The sequence below is a fragment of the Rutidosis leptorrhynchoides genome, chromosome 6 (genome assembly GCF_046630445.1).
Source record: "Rutidosis leptorrhynchoides isolate AG116_Rl617_1_P2 chromosome 6, CSIRO_AGI_Rlap_v1, whole genome shotgun sequence".
Classification (NCBI taxonomy): domain Eukaryota; kingdom Viridiplantae; phylum Streptophyta; class Magnoliopsida; order Asterales; family Asteraceae; genus Rutidosis; species Rutidosis leptorrhynchoides.
The window spans coordinates 15,053,274-15,075,941 of NC_092338.1; the positions used below are offsets into that span (position 1 = coordinate 15,053,274).

At 32.3% G+C, this 22,668-nt stretch overlaps 2 protein-coding genes and 1 long non-coding RNA gene across 3 annotated transcripts; all 3 read right to left on the reverse strand.

The window, feature by feature from the left end:
* Window positions 1-6,743: 6,743 nt before the first annotated feature.
* On the reverse strand, window positions 6,744-7,577 carry LOC139853416 (uncharacterized). The gene is made up of 2 exons (XM_071842809.1): window positions 7,132-7,577; window positions 6,744-7,086 (listed from the first exon to the last, which is right to left on the reverse strand). The coding sequence occupies exons 1-2, from the start codon at window positions 7,575-7,577 to the stop codon at window positions 6,744-6,746; spliced, it is 789 nt and encodes a 262-aa protein (XP_071698910.1).
* A 64-nt stretch (window positions 7,578-7,641) lies between these two features.
* LOC139853417 (uncharacterized) lies at window positions 7,642-8,088 on the reverse strand. Its single transcript, XM_071842810.1, has one exon. It carries the CDS (start codon window positions 8,086-8,088, stop codon window positions 7,642-7,644), a length of 447 nt encoding a protein of 148 aa, XP_071698911.1.
* A 183-nt stretch (window positions 8,089-8,271) lies between these two features.
* LOC139853132 (uncharacterized) lies at window positions 8,272-11,671 on the reverse strand. Its single transcript, XR_011761294.1, has 3 exons — window positions 11,291-11,671; window positions 9,465-11,098; window positions 8,272-9,360 (listed from the first exon to the last, which is right to left on the reverse strand). It is a non-coding gene; the product is annotated as an uncharacterized lncRNA (long non-coding RNA).
* Window positions 11,672-22,668: the final 10,997 nt, after the last annotated feature.

A 22,668-nucleotide genomic window follows, 5' to 3' on the forward strand; every position in this document is an offset into this window, starting at 1 on the left:
AAAATCAACTAAACACATGTTCTATATCTATATGATATGCTAACTTAATGATTTAAAACCTGGAAACACGAAAAACACCGTAAAACCGGATTTACGCCGTCGTAGTAACACCGCGGGCTGTTTTGGGTTAGTTAATTAAAAAATATGATAAACTTTGATTTAAAAGTTGTTATTCTGAGAAAATGATTTTTATTATGAACATGAAACTATATCCAAAAATTATGGTTAAACTCAAAGTGGAAGTATGTTTTCTAAAATGGTCATCTAGACGTCGTTCTTTCGACTGAAATGACTACCTTTACAAAAACGACTTGTAACTTATTTTCCCGACTAGAAACCTATACTTTTTTTGTTTAGATTCATAAAATAGAGTTCAATATGAAACCATAGCAATTTGATTCACTCAAAACGGATTTAAAATGAAGAAGTTATGGGTAAAACAAGATTGGATAATTTTTCTCATTTTAGCTACGTGAAAATTGGTAATAAATCTATTCCAACCATAACTTAATCAACTTGTATTATATATTATGTAATCTTGAGATACCATAGACACGTATACAATGTTTCGACCTATCATGTCGACACATCTATATATATTTCGGAACAACCATAGACACTCTATATGTGAATGTTGGAGTTAGCTATACAGGGTTGAGGTTGATTCCAAAATATATATAGTTTGAGTTGTGATCAATACTGAGATACGTATACACTGGGTCGTGGATTGATTCAAGATAATATTTATCGATTTATTTCTGTACATCTAACTGTGGACAACTAGTTGTAGGTTACTAACGAGGACAGCTGACTTAATAAACTTAAAACATCAAAATATATTAAAAGTGTTGTAAATATATTTTGAACATACTTTGATATATATGTATATATTGTTATAGGTTCGTGAATCAACCAGTGGCCAAGTCTTACTTCCCGACGAAGTAAAAATCTGTGAAAGTGAGTTATAGTCCCACTTTAAAATCTAATATTTTTGGGATGAGAATACATGCAGGTTTTATAAATGATTTACAAAATAGACACAAGTACGTGAAACTACATTCTATGGTTGAATTATCAAAATCGAATATGCCCCTTTTTATTAAGTCTGGTAATCTAAGAATTAGGGAACAGACACCCTAATTGACGCGAATCCTAAAGATAGATCTATTGGGCCTAACAAACCCCATCCAAAGTACCGGATGCTTTAGTACTTCGAAATTTATATCATATCCGAAGGGTGTCCCGGAATGATGGGGATATTCTTATATATGCATCTTGTTATTGTCGGTTACCAGGTGTTCACCATATGAATGATTTTTATCTCTATGTATGGGATGTGTATTGAAATATGAAATCTTGTGGTCTATTGTTACGATTTGATATATATAGGTTAAACCTATAACTCACCAACATTTTTGTTGACGTTTTAAGCATGTTTATTCTCAGGTGATTATTAAGAGCTTCCGCTGTCGCATACTTAAATAAGGACAAGATTTGGAGTCCATGCTTGTATGATATTGTGTAAAAACTGCATTCAAGAAACTTATTTTGTTGTAACATATTTGTATTGTAAACCATTATGTAATGGTCGTGTGTAAACAGGATATTTTAGATTATCATTATTTGATAATCTACGTAAAGCTTTTTAAACCTTTATTGATGAAATAAAGGTTATGGTTTGTTTAAAAATGAATGCAGTCTTTGAAAAACGTCTCATATAGAGGTCAAAACCTCGCAACGAAATCAATTAATATGGAATGTTTTTAATCAATAAGAACGGGACATTTCACATACTGCTCGAAATCTACTACTACTCGTGTTTCTATTAGGAATTTAAAACGCGAAGTTGATGGATCTTTGTTTTCACTGGAAACCACGAAGAAGAATGAAAGAAAAGATAATATAATCCTAACTCTAAATTATATCTATTTTTTTATATGCTCAATCAACCAAAAACCGATCCATTATCTAATCTATGTTCTTCGACAAGCACCATCTCATCACCATGAACACCCTTTTGTTCATCACCATCGACACCAAACGGCCACCATAAGCAAACACCCGACTGCCAATCTATGTTTATGTTTCGGATCATGAACCAAGCCACAACCCCTTCGTGCAACACTCACCAAGTACACACCACGAAGACCACCTTACTCGATTATTACCTTTCTATATAATATACATATACATACTCAAATTACACACCACAACCGAACCCATTGTCTTGCTACTCTCGGTTTCTTCTTCCACGTAAACCCATCACCACCTTTCCATTTCTTGTTCATCATGAAAACCATTAACACTCTCAACCACCATTCAAAATCCATAAACCTAAACCACCACCTTCGGTGTTACTGTTCTGATTCAAGCCACCATCGAACCAGGTTGTGCTATTATTGATCGAACAAGGCTGCAGGATTTCCTGTTTGGTTGCCACCCCAAACCGAGAACCATTGGTTGTTTTATTGTTGTTGTTCCATCGTGAATCAATCATACATCACCACTAAAACCATCATTTATTTTTTTGCTAAAAACCGTCAACCAGAATGCCAACTAATGCTTTAAGTGTGGCTCGCTATGTAATAAGGTATATATGAATAAACCTTTGATTATAGTAAACAATATAAAAAGTCACTTTTGAATTGATTAAGGGATTGATTGAGAAGTGGCAGACAAAAGCATTTGTTTTCTTGAAAACTAGTACAATAATATATTATATGGGGTATCTGATAGAGATACAAAAGTGGTTGTAATCATATAAAAAAAAGTCGAATAGCATATGGAAGTGGGGCAGTTGAGTTATTCAGCCGACATTTAGTAAACTTGAATTGGAATTGTTTTGGACGGTCGAAATTATTAGGATTAATGGAATATGACTCAGGATGAGCTGATAAACGAAGTCTTCTATCACTAGCATTGGGCCGATTAGGATTAACTAAATTTACATAATGGGATTTAATTGTTGGGCCAATGTTGTCGGTTGGGCCGAAACTGTTTTACTTCCTGTCGATCCACCCACCCTCACGAGCAAACATCATCACCTTTATCACCATAACCGGAGTTGGGTTGTTGTTATACGCTACACTTCTGTTTTCACTCCTGCTTTCACATTCACGAAACACTTTTGCTGCAGCTTCTATTTCCCTAATTACTACTACTGCAATTTCTTATTTATACTTACCATTTCAACAGGTTATTGATGATGGTGAAGAGAATGAATGAACGAGGAAACAAGATAGTTTTGGTGATACAGAATCTTAAACTAATAAAACTGATTTTATTTGTTGGGCTATCATATATTTTCCTTTCTCGTGGGCAGTGTATTTATTTGAAATAGTGGGCCAAAGGATTTAGGCCTGCCTTAATATTAGGCCATGATATTGGTGAATTATAAAAGTTGATGACTTCTTGTTAATGATGTACGATGATAAATAATTTCGAAGATGATGATGAACGAATGATAATTATGATGATATTGTTTTGATGATGATAATGGTACGATATTGACGATGATGATAATGGTTATACATGAATAAATTTTGAATAATAATAGATGAATAGAAACAGACTAATGGTTAAGAGTATTTGCGGGTTAGCGGGACGTCGAAGGTTCAAACTCGGACTTGGGTATTTTTTTAGGACTACTTCCTTGAGGTAGTTTACTTATTACTCTTTATTATTATTATTATTATTATTATTATTATTATTATTATTATTATTATTATTATTATTATTATTATTATTATTATTTTTATTATTATTATTATCATTTTTATTATTATTATTATTATTATTATTATTATTATTATTATTATTATTATTATTATTAGTATCATTTTTATTGAAGACTATCATTTTTGTTAAAAGTATCATTTTTATTATTATTATCATTATTAGAAAAATTATCATTTTTATCAAAATTATTATTATTACTATCATTATTATTATTTTGACATTAATGTTATTATCTTTATATCATCAATATTATTATCATAATAACTATTATTATTATTATTATTATTATTATTATTGTAAAATAAAACAAGTTTTTATTTATTAATATAATCAATATTATTTTATCAAATAACTATTAGTTATATAAAGTCATATTTATTACATATAACATAACTATATAAATACTTTTATAATAAATATTAATAAATATAATTAATTAGGTTATTAATGAAACACCTAATTAGAATAACAATTAAATCACTAATAATATATAAATTTGTTCGACTATCATTATATGTGTTAATATATATAAATGATATAGGTTCGTGAATCCGAGGCCAACCCTACTTTTGTGTAATGTCGCCATATCTATTTTTACTACAAAATACAGTATTGTGAGTTTCATTACTCCCTTTTTAAATGCTTTTGCAATATACATTTTTGGGACTGAGAATACATGCGCTGCTTTTATAACTGTTTTACGAAATAGACACAAGTAATCGAAACTACATTATATGGTTGAATGATCGAAGCCGAATATGCCCCTTTTTGCTTGGTAACCTAAAAATTAGTAAACCGATCTACTAATTGACGCGAATCCTAAAGATAGATCTATTGGGCCTAACGAACCCCATCCAAAGTACCGGATGTTTTAGTACTTCGATGTTGTTTTATCATGTCCGAAGGATTTCCCGGAATGATAGGGGATATTCTTATATGCATCTTGTTAATGTCGGTTACCAGGTGTTCAATCCATATGAATGATATTTTTGTCTCTATGCATGGGACGTATATTTATGAGAACTGAAAATGAAAATCTTGTGGTCTATTAAAATGATGGAAATGATTATTTATGTTAAACTAATGAACTCACCAACCTTTTGGTTGACACTTTAAAGCATGTTTATTCTCAAGTATGAAAGAAATCTTTCACTGTGCATTTACTCATTTTAAATATATTACTTGGAGTCATTCATGACATATTTCAAAAGACGTTGCATTCGAGTCGTTGAGTTCATTAAGATTATTATTAAGTCAATTATAGTTAGATATATTATGAAATGGTATGCATGCCGTCAACTTTCGATGTAATGAAAGTTTGTCTTTTAAAAACGAATGCAATGTTTGTAAAATGTATCATATAGAGGTCAAGTACCTCGCGATGTAACCAAATGTAATATATTCGTCCAGATGGATTAGGACGGGTCCTTTCAACAAAGATATTTTTACCACACGTAATATAATTACATTAATAATACATACCACTATATTTTTATGATATTAAGAGAACTTTATAAATTTCATTACTTGTGATATATAAAAGCATATTTTTATCATATATAAATTTTATTATAAATTTTATTAATAAATGACTTGTATTATTTACTCTGATAAAATCTGATAAATATATCTAAACATATAAAACGACTATATTTAAGTTATATGATAAACATGTATAGATTTTGGAAGTCATTTTGGGTCAAGTTGACTTTTGTTAACTTTTGCATGTCGATCTCGAGCATTAGGATTGTGATACACTATGATTTGACCTAAATTGTTAGACAGATATTGACCAACATATAAATATATATACTTAATATAGGTTTGTGAATCCGAGGCCAACCCTACACTTGTTCAATGTCGTCATATGTATTACAAAATACAGTATTGTGAGTTTTTATTTGCTCCCTTTTTAAATGCTTTTGCAATATATATTTTTGGGACTGAGAATACATGCGCTGATTTTATAAATGTTTGACGAAATAGACACAAGTACTCAAAACTACATTCTATGGTTGGATTATTAAACCGAATATCGCCCCTTTTAACTTGGTAACCTAAGAATTAGGGAAATGGTCCCTAATTGACGCGAATCCTAAAGGTAGATCTACGGGCGCTGATCAGTCCCAGTCAGAGAATTTGAACTTCTTTAGTACTTCGATTTAAAAGGTGATTGCGATCGCCGATATATAGCATACTTGCGAGTATGCGGGGGATATTCTATATGCATTATTTTAATGTCGGTTACCAGGTGTTCATCATACGAATGATTTTTATACACTTGCGAGTGTATGATTGTTTATGAAAATGAAATCTTGTGTTCTATTAAAATGATGGAAATGATTGATATTGATAAACTAATGAACTCACCAACCTTTTGGTTGACACTTTTAAGCATGTTTATTCTCAGGTATTAAAGAAATTTTCCGCTGTGCATTTGCTCATTTTAAAGATATTACTTGGAGTCATTCATGGCATATTTCAAAAGACATTGCATTCGAGTTGTTGAGTTCAACAAGATTATTATTAAATCATTTATAGTATGGATATATATATTACGAAATGGTATGCATGCCTGTCAACTTTCGATGTAATGAAAGTTTGTCTTTTAAAAACGAATGCAATGTTTGTAAAATGTATCATATAGAGGTCAGAACCTCGAAATGTAATCAACTATTGTGAATCATTTATAATCGATATGAACGGGTCCTTTCAACTTTTCCATAAGGTTCCTGATAATATGGATTGTCTCTATCGAAGAGCGCCCTAGCATGAAACCAAATTGGTTCTCCGAAACATAAGTTTCGCGTCAAAGTCTAGGCTCTATCACTCTCTCTCAAAGCTTCATAGTATGACTAAGCAATTTTATGCCTCTATAGTTACGCAAATTTGAGCATCCCCCTTGTTCTTATAGATGGGAATAGTCTCGCTCAATCTCCATTCCATAGGCATTTTTTTTAAAGACAAACCTACAAATTACACACGAAACCACGAATATTTACATCTCACTGCCTCAACCACCTAACACCGACATCTCCAAGGCACCGCCACGCCTCAATGGGGATCTGGTCCGGTCCCACAGCTTTATTTCTCCCCATCTTTCGAAGTGCCAAATTTACTTCCTCTTGGTTGATCCTCCCACAATCCACGTTGATCTGGGATTGTTCTATAACAGAGTCTTGCAAGTCTTCGTGACGTTCGGGTCTTCCCCTAACGAAAAGAGATGAGAAATACCCTTCCCATCTTTTCCTAATTTCGTCTTCTTTAACTAGAGTTTGACCAACTTCATTTTTGATAAACTTGATGTTATCTAGATCCCTCCGCCTTCGCTCTCTAGCTTTAGCTATCCTATAGATATCATTTGCTCCCTCTTTGGAGTCTAATTTTCAATACAATTCTTCGTATGCCTTTTCTTTTACGCGGGCTACGGCCTTCTTAGCTTCTCTTTTGGCTTCTTTATATCTCTGTTCCACCCTAGTTCTATCCGCCGGAGCCCCCTCCCGACAAGTGATGAGCTCCCTGAACCTTAGTTGCTTAAGCGCGACTTTGCTTTGAACCTTGTCACTAAGCCACCATGATTCTCTATCCGACTTATGTCTTCCCGAAAATCCTGCTACCACACCTAAGGTCTCTTTGGCTACCTCTCTAATGATGGACGTCAAACAATTCCACATCTGATCCGCGTCGTCCTGCAAAATCAAATCCACTTCTTCATCAACTCTTTCTACAACCGAAGTTTTAAAAGTCTCTGCCCTCTCTCCGTTCAACTTCTTCCACAAGATTTTAGGTTGGATTGGCCTCACACTCGTGGTGACCCGTCTCTGGAGAACCAAATCCATGACTAACAATCTATGTTGGGAGGAGCATGTCAAGGCACTCAGGACCTTACAATCTCCACATGTCCTAAGATCCCCATTTGCGAAATAACAAATAGTCAATCTGGGTGCTATGACCCCCACTATGGAAAGTTGCCAACTGCGCATCCGTCTTCCTGTAAAACGAATTAACAACCACCAAATCGTGAGCAACAGCAAATTCGAGAATAGAGAGCTCTTCCTCATTTCTAGCTCCATACCCAAAACCCCCATGGACTCCCGCACAACCCTCAACATCTGTTCCTACATGACCATTAAGATCTCCACCAATAAGTAATCGATGGTCTAGAGGGCACCTCCTCACAACCTCGTCTAACGATTCCCAGAAGCATTTCTTTTCAGCTTCTCCAAGGCCCACATGAGGCGCGTAAGCGCTAATGACTGTGTAAGTCACCTCCTGGATTACTAACCTAACCGACATAATCCTATCACTCTGTCTACCCACATCCACCACATACTCGTTAAAGTAGCACATACTATGTCATGATAATCTTTATTACTATTATATACCTAGATTTCTAATGTTAGTGAAAGTTTTTTATTTCAAGAATTTAAATTGAGTTGATGTATGCTGCTAGCATAGATGTTGTCCGGATATGTTCGAATCAAAATAAATAACAGCTACATGATCAAATTTGTAACCGTTTATACAGCACCATTCAAGATTCAATGAACATAAAAGTCGAAGAAATACTGTAAAGAATTAAACTACATACAAAAAGTTGATGCTTACCATTAATCCTTAATTTTGACAAATACATGAAAACATAGAAGCAAAAAACAATAGATAACATAAGTTAATATATGCAAGATAAAAGAGAATACGTATGAGACCTTGAGAATTAGACATGAAGACCTTGATGGTTCCATAAAAGCCACAAGAAGATTGAAGATTGTCGTTCTTGTTGTTATCTTCTTCATGTCAGTTTCTACTGTTTCTTGGTACCATATTTGAGCATCTCCCACCTTACTAATTGTATATATTGCATTCCAATCAAATTCTGTTGTAGTCTTCAACTTTTGAACCAAATTGACCCCTATGGGAATCGATGCTAAAGTCGAATCCAGATGAACTTGATTTTACCCCTTTTAGTTGAGTACAAAGTAGTATTTTTTTGTAAATAGAATCGTCTGAGATATAACAACACGCATTTCTACCCATGTATGAATAAATGGGTCAAATTTCCACTATTGGAGAGAACTAAACGTTTGAGATATAACACCACCCATCTCACCGTGCTTGTAATCAAACTAGAGAAAACATAATACAGATAATGTAGTGATATCACTTCCATTCTTTTGGCAACGAATGGGTTTGGATAGTTTCTTGTAAATTGATAAATCGTTCAAATGATAATGATAACTTACAACAACAATCTCAATTTATAACCTCTTTTTACTCGTTTTGTGTGGTTAGACATACTCTTTTACCCCCACTAACTTATATATTTTGACCAATCCTAACTGATCCACAATCAAATTTACCCATTTTGACCCCAACTAATCTACGTATTTTGCCACCTCAATGACATCACTATTGCATAACCTATTCATATTCATATAACAAATAGAAAGAGTATAAAGAGGTTTAATTATTTGACAAATATCACGTACCACAAACCTGGATACATGTAGGTGAGAACTTAATCGATCTTCATGAATAGTTTGATGGTGACCGACTGACTATTCAAATATTTCATTAATGACACGATCAACTCCGATTCCAGTTATCACCTCCGATGTTCGACTAACATCAGACAAATGCTTTTAAATTGCATATCAAATAAACATCATAGCATTTGGAAAAACAACACATACACATCAAGTCTAATAAATAAATCAATTACTTACCAAAAAGTTAATCCCCATCTTCAATCTTCCCATACAGTACGTATATACACAAAATATAACATGTAAGTATTGTTGCAAAAAGTCTAAAAGTCTATCGAATAAGACTCAACGAATAACTAACTGAAAGATGGCAAGAAGGATGATAACTCCAAGAAGCAGGAAGCTTTCCAGCATAGGTAGATGCCCAAATCAAATTACCAGCACATGCATATATCAAATCTTCAAACAACTTTATAATTTGCAACACTAATTCCCATCTTCAATTACATATGTGCATTAATTTCACAATAATCTACCTTAAGCATATATCAATCTTCAAGTAAGTTATACAGTAGATGTTATTCTAGAAATTAACAGCAAATCTAAATCATAAGTTCAATGCTAAAATCACGTAATAAACAATACTACCAAATAACATACATAATTACTTGTTTATACAACATACAAACATACATAAGTATATATGTGGTATAAATATTCGATTACACAACTGATTAATTTTGACCTGTTTCTTAGCCGATGTTTTACACCTTATACTGCTTGCAATGTTGAAGGTAAAGTATGACCCAACCTGAATGATAACTTGTATAAACTTAGTAATAATGCATTGATGGTGTAAAGATTTGATTATGTTAGAAATAGGAGGTTATGTATATTATTTGTGGAAGAGAGGATTGATGATTTAGATGTTTGATTGATCTTGAAAGCTTTGTTTATTTATTGCTGAATTACTTGATTACAAATGAGGGGTGAAACCCTCTATTTATACTACACAATGGAGTAGTCTAGAATACTTCACAATCTACTAGTATCTAGATATTTCTTAGTATTATGATACTTCTAGACCTAGATATTTTATAAGATCATTCTACACACTTTCTACACACTTTGTCTACTACATTTTACAAGAAGTTTCTACATAATGGATTATGATCTTGATCCAAAATACTTGATACTTGCAAGCCCAAATCCAAAACACATAGCCCAAATCAAGTTTAGTTTCCAACAGATTACATAACTGATTAGTTTTGACATGTTTCTTAGCCGACGTTTTACACCTTACCCATCTAACTTGTGGAAGGTCAAGTATGATCCAAGATGAATGATAACTTGCATAAACTTAGTTATGCATTACAATGTGTAATGTGAAAGTAAAGCATACAATTTGAAATAGTATAACAATATATAATGTGTCAGTTTTACACCGTACCATCTAACTCGTTGAAGGTAAAGTATGATCCAACCTGAACCATTTATAAGATATAGGATTAAGGTAAAGTATAATCCAACCTGAACCATTTATAAGCTAAGATGCAGGCTGTCTATAGGATGATTTCAAATATGAAATGCAGAAACAACTAATGACAAGTACTTAAACTTATAGCCACTCAATAATTTATAAGGAAGTAACTAATATAGGTCATATCACAAACCATAAAACATAATTAAGATAACTAAACTGAACACATACCAAAAATGAGTTTTCAACCTTTTTTCATATGTTGAATTATTTGAAGCAGTCGGATTCAATGAAGGTTATTGACAATGGATTCATATCTGCAGCAGCAGTTCTGATTTGATTCGACTTCATTGCAGATATCGTTCACATATATGTCGAATAGAGAACATGTCGCCTGAACAGTTTTACAACATCCAAAAATAAAATAAAAAAATTTATAAAACCTGCTAACTATACCAATAAGCGAAATTAACTACTTGAAATCCAGATCGTAGATTAAAATAAACGAAACGAAGATCTGTAACCTAACCAAATCGAATAATTAATATATAATCATAATCAGTTAACCTAATATATCGTGACTTACATATTACAGTTTCCATAGATTGGAATGGATTATCAGACATGAATATGCCCGTCTTCAATTGTATTCCGCCATGTCTAATTTTCCGTAGATAATCCATGTTCAAACTGCATCTGACCTGAACAACCCTAAGCTCCTTCACTTTTGCAACCTAAGAACCCTAGTTACAGGATTAGGTCGGTAAGTAGTCGATAAAAGATTTCAAAAGCTAATAACATACACATTGATACAGAATGTGATTTTCTTGATCGACGATATGCTTAGGGTTTGATTGTATCAAACATTCTCTCAACGTCATGATTGAACAATTAATCTGATTGAGAATTAGTATCAGAAATAATGATGATCGATATGCTTAGGGTTTGTTTGCATTTATTTTGATGTTCTGTTGTTTGTGGGTTTTGGCATTAAGTATGCATTGGTGGCCTATGTTTTTGTTTTGAGTTGGTATTTGTTGTTATCGTGTTGTTCGGCATCTGGGGTAATTACCTCTGGTGTTGGGTCTAAGGGCGTTTTTGAAAGTTGACTAAAATTTTGGTGGATGAAGTAAAATGAATGTTGTATTTATCACCTCCCTTTTTGTTTTGAGTTAGTATTTGATGTTATCGTGTTGTTAATAACTATAATGGGTGCTAAGAAAAAGGGTCATGATAGGTGAGTGTTCGACATCTGGGGTAATTACCTCTGGTGTTGGACCATCAGTCCCTCCCTCCTGGCAATATGTCACAAAGGCAGATTGTGCTGTAATCACTTACTTGCTTCGTGGTGATTTTTTGGGAGTCGTGTCTGATTCAGTTTCTAATTTTTCTACGGGGGCTATACCCTTTTGTCCTGATAATGCAAGGATCTATTGAGTGGTCTACATGCTAGAGCATTTTGCTATTTTTATTAAGGTGGTTTGTTTTACTTGGTTTGCTATTTGTACTCTTTGTTGTTGCAGCTAATGATGTCCCATGTTGCTAATGTTTGGTACACACAATTGTGAATCATAAAAGTGGCATACGATATCATCACAAAATTAGTAAAGTGATTAATGTTAAACTTTGTAAGTTTAAATGTATGTTAAAACCACACTCGAAACATCATTAAAAGTTGCTGCAGCATCAGAGGGTGTGTTCCAAATTGTTTCTCTTCATTTTGACAAAATAACAAGAAAAATAAACACAATATTTTGAAATAACAACTGCCAACTGATGCAAGTCTTAACTATCATCATGTATAATTATCGTATAGGAGTCGTCTAATGGACTCCCCAGTCAACTTGACTGAATCCGGACACATTCTCTTGTTGTATATCTCATCCAAACATCAGTCAAACGGAAACTATGCATTCGGGACAGAGTTTCATCAAATATTCATAAAATTAGCTAATTTATTTTCAGAAAGGCCTTCCGGGAGCTTTAGAGTCAGTTCCTTCTGCAATCGGGGACTAGCCATAAGGTGTTGGTTAAGTCGGTTCTTAATAGCTTACCACTATATTACTTCTCACTTTTTCGTGCTCCGTCGTGCGTTCTAAATCATTTAGAGAGTATTAGGCATAATTTTTTTGGGGTGGGTCGGGTGAGCGTTCAAAAATGTCGTGGATCAAATGGGAGGATGAACTTTTACCTTACGATGAAGGTGGTCTAAATATCGGGTCACTTAAAGGGAAGAACCTTGCTCTTTTGGGGAAATTGGTTTGGAGGGTCAAATCCGAACCAAATTCACTTTGGGTCACTATACTTAGAAGTATCCACGGGACTAACAGGCATCACATACCCTCTGGTCCTAATCGACCAATTGGGAAGGGTGGTGTGTGGCTTAATATTATTCGTGCAGGTTATGATATTGACAAGACCGGAGTCCATTTTAGCTCTTCTTTTGTCAAGAAAATAGGCGACGGGACCGATACACGCTTTTGGGAGGATCCATGGCTGCAACAAGGCGTACTCAAATCCTTATGCCAGCGACTGTATCACCTTGAGATCGAGAAATCTGCTCAGGTTGCTGATCGAATCAGCTGGACAGATGGATGTGCAAGCTTGGAGTGGAACTGGTCACGCGAATTAAGGGGCCGAGATCACGATGAATTTAATTTTTTATCTAATATTTTACTTTCTTATGTTAAACAGGACGGAGGCTCAGATATATGGTATTGGACGCTCGCACCGAATGGTATTTTCACAACCAAGAAACTTTCGAGGCTCATTGATAATGCACTACTTCTTGATAACATTCCGAGAATTGAGACACTCAAAAACAACATGGTACCGGGGAAACTTGAAGTTTTTATGTGGAGAACGCTAAAGAAAAGATTGCCAACGAGAATTGAATTTGATAAACGGGGAATCGACCTTGACTCCGTTAGATGTCCGATTTGTGACAATGATGTGGAATCTTTAGACCATAGTTTGTTCTTTTGTCGTGAAGCTTTTGACGTATGGTTTCGTGTTTACAAGTGGTGGGGTTCCAATTCGATGTCGTTTACAAATGTAAATGATGCTTTTCGAGGAAACAGTAACCTACCAATGTCGTATATGGGAACAAAAATGTGGCAAGCTATTGAGTGGACGACCGCGTATTTAATTTGGAGCAACCGGAACAAAAAAGTCTTCTCAAATATGTGTTGGAATGGATCGGTGGCGCTTATGGAAATACAGCTAAAATCTTTCGAATGGATATCCGCTAAAGTGAAGAACTTGGAGCTAGATTGGCTACAATGGATCACTAACCCGAGTATCTATGTCGTCTAATGTCTTAATAATCGGTTTTGTAATTTTTAGCCTTGATTTTTCTTGTATAGTTGCCCCCTTAGCAACTTCCTATACCACATCGTGTGCATGTTTCTTGTAACATATTTTCGAGTCGATGTCGTGTTGTACTTATGGGGCTGGCTACTTCAATGCCTAGTCCCTTTCGAGTTTTTAATAATATCTTGCTTTTCGGGAAAAAAAAAAAGATAACATTTGCATCCTTACACTCTATATGTCTAATGGTACCCGTCTATATGTCTAATGGTACCCGTCGAGTATTTGATGAACCGCACACTTTCATCACGTTTGATCCCAAAGTGATTGGCTATTAAGGTTACAAAATGGCCATCGCAGATTGGGTTGTTGGCAGCGGCCAAATGTCTCAAATAGTAGGCCACACAATAAGGAATGTTGACATGATTTTGGAGCGTATTTGTTTCAGGTACCAAAGGTCAGACAAGTATACCTTGTCAGTGTCCTCGGCCCGATGAAAAATATTAAGGCTCAAAACCATGTGGAGCAAACAGCAATTAATATCATCCAAATCTATTGTAGATTAATATGACACACAATATAATGAAATACCCACACGACTTGGCGAGCTATTGAAAAACTATTTTTCTCAAATCGAGAAGATAATAAAAGAGAGTTGTTTTGTGTATACATTTGCATAAAATTTAAGTTAAAAATTACCTGCGACATATAACTCATGTAGTTTTTCAATTTACTATTGTTGCCTCTGTCAACAAATGAACCACCCAAAAAAGTAGCAGATACTATGTCATGATAATTTTATTTTTTTTGCATCAAAATTTTATTAAAAACCACCCATCTAGCAAGCAGCTAGATTGTGACGACCCGGAAATTTTCAAACTAATTTAAACTTGATCTTAATATGAAATCGACAAGATAAGCAAAGTTTTTAATGTTGAAGTCCTAAAAACTTTGAACTGTGTTCATGTATACAATTGACCTATGACTAATCTCGACGATTCACGAATCACTATTGTAAAAATAAATGTGTATATATATATATATATATATATATATATATATATATATATATATATATATATATATATAATTATATATTATAAATTAAATATATTAGTAAACTATTATGTGATTTAGTTATTATAAAAGATAAATTTAAATAATTGAAATATTGAATGTAAATGGAATTAAACGATAACTTAAAATGACTAAAACTTATTTTTTAATATAGGGAGTAGATTGAATATACATAATTTATTAATGTTAACAAAGTAATTAAATGTTATACTCAGATGTTAATTGTTTCAATATATATATATAATTAATATAATTATTTACTTAATACTTTAATCATAATTGAATATATAGTAGTATATATATATATATATATATATATATATATATATATATATATATATATATATATATATATATATATATATAAACGAATTCTATTCATAATTGGTAATTGTATAGATTTGATAATATATTAAAATGTATAAATAATAAATACTCAAAATATGTTATTTCAAGTTTAAAGTATAGTTGTATTAGTAATATTAATATTATAATAAATAATAATATCAATATTAGTATTAGTAATAAATATATATCAGATAAATATGAAATTAGTATAAAAATTGTTATATCATTATTATTATTATTAATATTATAATATTCATTATTAATATTAGTATGATTAAAATTAGTATTAATATTATTGTTAATAATATTATCGATATAAATTTATAGCTATCATTACCGTTAGTAATATTATTATTACTATTGTATTATTATAAATTGTATTATTAAGAGTGTTATTATTATAATTATATTAATATTAAGATTTATAAATACAATTATATAAATAATAGAAGATATAATTACAGAAATAGGATTATTGATACATATTGATTATAACTAAATATAAACATATACAAAATATGGATATATATATATATATATATATATATATATATATATATATATATATATATATATATATATATATATATATATATATATATATATATATATATATATATATATATATATATATAGACACAAATACAGATTTATATATATACGTAAACATTAATTCAGATATATAAAAACTGATTTATATATGCGTATTTAATGAAAAATCATATCGGATATATATAATTATCGCAATTTATTTATCGCAGTTTATTTATCGCAATTTATATTCTCGCAATTTTATTTATCGTCATTTAATTTTTGTTATTTACTTTACGCATTTTATTTATCGTCATTTAATTTCTGTATTTATTTTACGCACTTTAGATATCGGGACACGTATACAAGGTTTTGACATATCATATCGACGCATATATATATTATTTGGAATAACCATAGACACTCCATATGTAGTAATGATTGAGTTCTCTATACAGGGTTGAGGTTGATTCTACAATAATATATATACTTTGAGTTGTGATCGAGTCTGAGACATGTACACGGGTCACGATATGTATTAATTAATCCGAATTTTATATATTAAACTATATATGAATTATTTAATTGCTAACTGTGGACTATCAACTATGGACTGCCGACATTGGACAATTAAAATGAATTAAAATATTGATTATAACATATGAAACTAAACAATTCTTCAAGTTTGCCACTTGATTTCATCTTAAACCTCATTTGTATCTTGACGATTACAATCTGCGTTCAAACCTTTCATGATTCTTGAAAACACCTCAATCGAGAAATGAACCAACCGCACTTCATCTACGTAAGAAGAGATTGATGCATATAGTTATGCACTTGAAAACTCTCGGAACCTAAGTAAATGTTTAACACGTATCTGTGCTAATTTCTTTAGTGTTATTATTACCCAAAATAACTTGGTAATTCCTTTCAAAGTAGCAAATTTTGTCACAACTCCAACAAGTCAACTTCTACTTTTCGTTCGAAACAACCTTATTATCACCTTGATTTATATGTATGCTCTTTTATTGTTACCGGAGAACCTTTTATATTCCACCATATTACCCTCAGCGTTTACTCATCTAAAAACACAATTCTCTTGAAACCACCTCGAATTGATAACCAATGATTCAGATATGGTAGCATTAAATGCAGAGGAAACAGCAAAATTGTAGATGGTCTAAACGGCCAAAAGTTGATAATAAAGAGTGGAATGTTGGGAACGCTCGATAAAAAAAAAATTGGTACTGGAAAACGGATTGAGCAAACCAAGAAGGAGATTGTAGACAAATCACAAAGAATAAATCTGTCTTTAAAGAATCCAAATGATTCAGTATCTACTGAAGTCATTAATGAATACCTTACTCCTGACTCTAAATTCTTGTGGACAAATTTTCTTCAACAACCTTCGAACTTAGAAATTCCAAAATATCATCATAAATATCTTTGATATTTCTGAGGATATTTTCATAAATATTCTTGTCCAAAATTATTTATCTCTTCCTACTATATATGTTACATCATAAAGGAAACTACTTTAGTCTCTAAATTCCTTTAAAATTCGAGTTTGAATTATGAATTAATTTCTTCATCACAACTTGATTCAAAAATTCTAAGATATCATCGTACTTTTATACCATCGATATATCTGAAGATATTCTTATCTGAAATCATATATCTCTTCACGCTATTAGAGTTACATCATATAAGAAACTGTTAGTTTCTATATTCTGTAAACCTTTGAGTTTAAACTATGAATGATTTTGAAGTAGTGTTGGGAGCTGAAGCATGAGTTAGTATAATATAATGACACTTGATCAATGTGATTATATTACAGTAAGTCATGCTGAGTTTCTAATGGGACGTGATGATTCACAGATCATAACGTCATCATGTGCCATGTTACATAACTCTTTCATTCTGCTTAACTTCTGAACATATCAAGAAAATATATTCTTAATAGTTCTATTCTCAGTGATTCAGGTAATTTGACAAACCAAATCATGCTACTACCTTTCCTTTCTACCTTGTATATTATGATAATTCGAAACTCCATACCTATGAATTCTGGACCATTACTTGCGAAAAGTAAACAAAAGCATGAAGCTCTGAAATAGAAAGGGGGTATAAATCGCAGCAAATAAAAGAGAGCATTAACTGTGAATGACGATGATTATAGAAGACGGAAGCAGGGACTCCAAAATATAAGAGAAAATATAAAGCCCAATAACAACACAGAGGTTACAAACCATGGATATTAATACTGTGATACCCCGTACAAAACCATCGTGTACGAATCATCAACAACAGGATCATTACAAGGTTAAGTACTATATGCTGTAATTAAAGAAGTTGCATTCATAAATAAAGTGATGTCTAAACCAACATCGAATGTTTTACAATCCAAAAGCATGCTTCACTGAGTAGAAGCAAATAATAAGTGTATGTGACCACAACGGTCGTTACAAGTCATAGTTCAAAAGTACTAATGTTTGAATGCAAAATAAAGTAGTTCATGCGATAACAACTCTAAGCAGCGGGTGTCTACAGCACGACTAGTACACAGCGGAAGCTAACCTCAAGCACCTGCGAAAAACATGCTTAAAAACGTCAACACAAAGGTTGGTGAGCTATAGTTTAAGTATAACAGTATGTAAGGTAGGCCACGAGATATCAGTGCTACAAGGAGCGTTTCAAAACAGTATGATAAAGTATATGTTAACCGTGGGCACTTGGTAACTAACTTAACATTTATATCCCCTGAAAGTACACTTGGCAAGTGCGTATGTCTACGAAGTATTAAACACTCGTTAAATACTAGCGCTACTAGCCCGAGTGGGGATGTCAAACCCTATGGATCCATATCTAAGATTCGCGTTCACCGGTTCAAAAACCAATGACTAAACGTTACCGAGCTAAAGGGAATATTTCTGCCGTTGTATAACCCACACATATATAAAGTTTAAGTACTCGTGCCTAGTATGTAAAACATAAAATCCGCATGTATTCTCAGTTCCCAAAATAAGTTAAAGTAAAAAGAGAATGCTATAACTCACAATGATAAAGTAGTCGTAAAGTCGGTTCGGAAAAGGTGTGCAAGTAATCGGTCCGAAGGTCCTCAACCTAAGGCAAATAGTATTAAGTCAGTAAATTGTCTTAATAGGTTTAAAAGTATGTAAATAAGGTCTTGAGGGTCATCATCATTCATCATTTAACAAAAGGTGTAAAGTAAGTTTCGTTTATGAAAGTAGTTTAAAACAAGGGCTGAGTTCGGTCAGTCACCACGGCCTCTACCATTACTGAATTAAGGTGAGACCAGTGTGGTAAAATTTACAGAAGCAAACTCGTCTTCGTTTGACTGTGGCGACGGTCTAAGTGCGAGTAGGTCAGAAATTTCTGCACAACGTTAAAAGGACATAGTGACGATCGGAGGGCCATAAATCCTAAACCGTAACTCGGATTAAGACGAGTCCTATATGAAAAGTTATCTAATAGAACAGAGCTATTTTAAAATAATAACCAAAACAGCCCAGGTCTACTGTCCTGTTACAGAATCAGCAAAACAGTAGGTATAAGACAGAAAGCAGTAAAATAATGGGTTCCGGTGCTCGATGCTTATCACGGTTCTCATCCTTGATGCATATAGCTTCAAGTGTACAACTCGTTGATGTGTTTGCATCATATTGACCAAGACTTGACCATCATAACCCAAGTGCAAGTCTAAGACATGAAGCACAACTCACTTAAGTGTTGCAAGTGTTTTGATGAACCAAAGTTACATCAAAGTCTTAGATCTAACACATACATGAACTTTAAAGCTAATAACAAGTTACAAATTTGAAAGTAAACTATGTAGTGACCCGAACTTTTCCATGTTTATATATATTAATTGAGATTGATATTTACATGATTAAATGTTTCCAACATGTTAAGCAATCAAACTTGTTAAGACTTGATTAATTGAAATATGTTTCATATAGACAATTGACCACCCAAGTTGACCGGTGATTCACGAACGTTAAAACTTGTAAAAACTATATGATGACATATATATGGATATATGTATAGTTAACATGATACTAGGATAAGTAAACATATCATTAAGCATATTAACAATGAACTACATATGTAAAAACAAGACTACTAACTTAATGATTTTTAAACGAGACATATATGTAACGATTATTGTTGTAAAGACATTTAATGTATATATATCATATTAAGAGATATTCATACATGATAATATCATGATAATATAATAATTTAAAATCTCATTTGATATTATAAACATTGGGTTAACAACATTTAACAAGATCGTTAACCTAAAGGTTTCAAAACAACACTTACATGTAATGACTAACGATGACTTAACGACTCAGTTAAAATGTATATACATGTAGTGTTTTAATATGTATTTATACACTTTTGAAAGACTTCAATACACTTATCAAAATACTTCTACTTAATAAAAATGCTTACAATTACATCCTCGTTCAGTTTCATCAACAATTCTACTCGTATACACCCGTATTCGTACTCGTACAATACACAGCTTTTAGATGTATGTATTATTGGTATATACACTCCAATGATCAGCTATTAGCAGCCCATGTGAGTCACCTAACACATGTGGGAACCATCATTTGGCAACTAGCATGAAATATCTCATAAAATTACAAAAATATGAGTAATCATTCATGACTTATTTACATGAAAACAAAATTACATATCCTTTATATCTAATCCATACACCAACGACTAAAAACACCTACAAACACTTTAATTCTTCAATTTTCTTCATCTAATTGATCTCTCTCAAGTTCTATCTTCAAGTTCTAAGTGTTCTTCATATATTCTACAAGTTCTAGTTACATAAAATCAAGAATACTTTCAAGTTTGCTAGCTCACTTCCAATCTTGTAAGGTGATCATCCAACCTCAAGAAATCTTTGTTTCTTACAGTAGGTTATCATTCTAATACAATGTAATAATCATATTCAAACTTTGGTTCAATTTCTATAACTATAACAATCTTATTTCAAGTGATGATCTTACTTGAACTTGTTTTCGTGTCATGATTCTGCTTCAAGAACTTCGAGCCATCCAAGGATCCGTTGAAGCTAGATCCATTTTTCTCTTTTCCAGTAGGTTTATCCAAGGAACTTAAGGTAGTAATGATGTTCATAACATCATTCGATTCATACATATAAAGCTATCTTATTCGAAGGTTTAAACTTGTAATCACTAGAACATAGATTAGTTAATTCTAAACTTGTTCGCAAACAAAAGTTAATCCTTCTAACTTGACTTTTAAAATCAACTAAACACATGTTCTATATCTATATGATATGCTAACTTAATGATTTAAAACCTGGAAACACGAAAAACACCGTAAAACCGAATTTACGCCGTCGTAGTAACACCGCGGGCTGTTTTGGGTTAGTTAATTAAAAACTATGATAAAATTTGATTTAAAAGTTGTTATTCTGAGAAAATGATTTTTATTATGAACATGAAACTATATCCAAAAATTATGGTTAAACTTAAAGTGGAAGTATGTTTTCTAAAATGGTCATCTAGACGTCGTTCTTTCGACTGAAATGACTACCTTTACAAAAATGACTTGTAACTTATTTTTCCGACTATAAACCTATACTTTTTCTGTTTAGATTCATAAAATAGAGTTCAATATGAAACCATAGCAATTTGATTCACTCTAAACGGATTTAAAATGAAGAAGTTATGGGTAAAACAAGATTGGATAATTTTTCTCATTTTAGCTACGTGAAAATTGGTAACAAATCTATTCCAACCATAACTTAATCAACTTGTATTGTATATTATGTAATCTTGAGATACCATAGACACGTATACAATGTTTCGACCTATCATGTCGACACATCTATATATATTTCGGAACAACCATAGACACTCTATATGTGAATGTTGGAGTTAGCTATACAGGGTTGAGGTTGATTCCAAAATATATATAGTTTGAGTTGTGATCAATACTGAGATACGTATACACTGGGTTGTGGATTGATTCAAGATAATATTTATCGATTTATTTCTGTACATCTAACTGTGGACAACTAGTTGTAGGTTACTAACGAGGACAGCTGACTTAATAAACTTAAAACATCAAAATATATTAAAAGTGTTGTAAATATATTTTGATCATACTTTGATATATATGTATATATTGTTATAGGTTCGTGAATCAACCAGTGGCCAAGTCTTACTTCCCGACGAAGTAAAAATCTGTGAAAGTGAGTTATAGTCCCACTTTTAAAATCTAATATTTTTGGGATGAGAATACATGAAGGTTTTATAAATGATTTACAAAATAGACACAAGTACGTGAAACTACATTCTATGGTTGAATTATCGAAATCGAATATGCCCCTTTTTATTAAGTCTGGTAATCTAAGAATTAGGGAACAGACACCCTAATTGACGCGAATCCTAAAGATAGATCTATTGGGCCTAACAAACCCCATCCAAAGTATCGGATGCTTTAGTACTTCGAAATTTATATCATGTCCGAAGGGTGTCCCGGAATGATGGGGATATTCTTATATATGCATCTTGTTAATGTCGGTTACCAGGTGTTCACCATATGAATGATTTTTATCTCTATGTATGGGATGTGTATTGAAATATGAAATCTTGTGGTCTATTATTATGATTTGATATATAT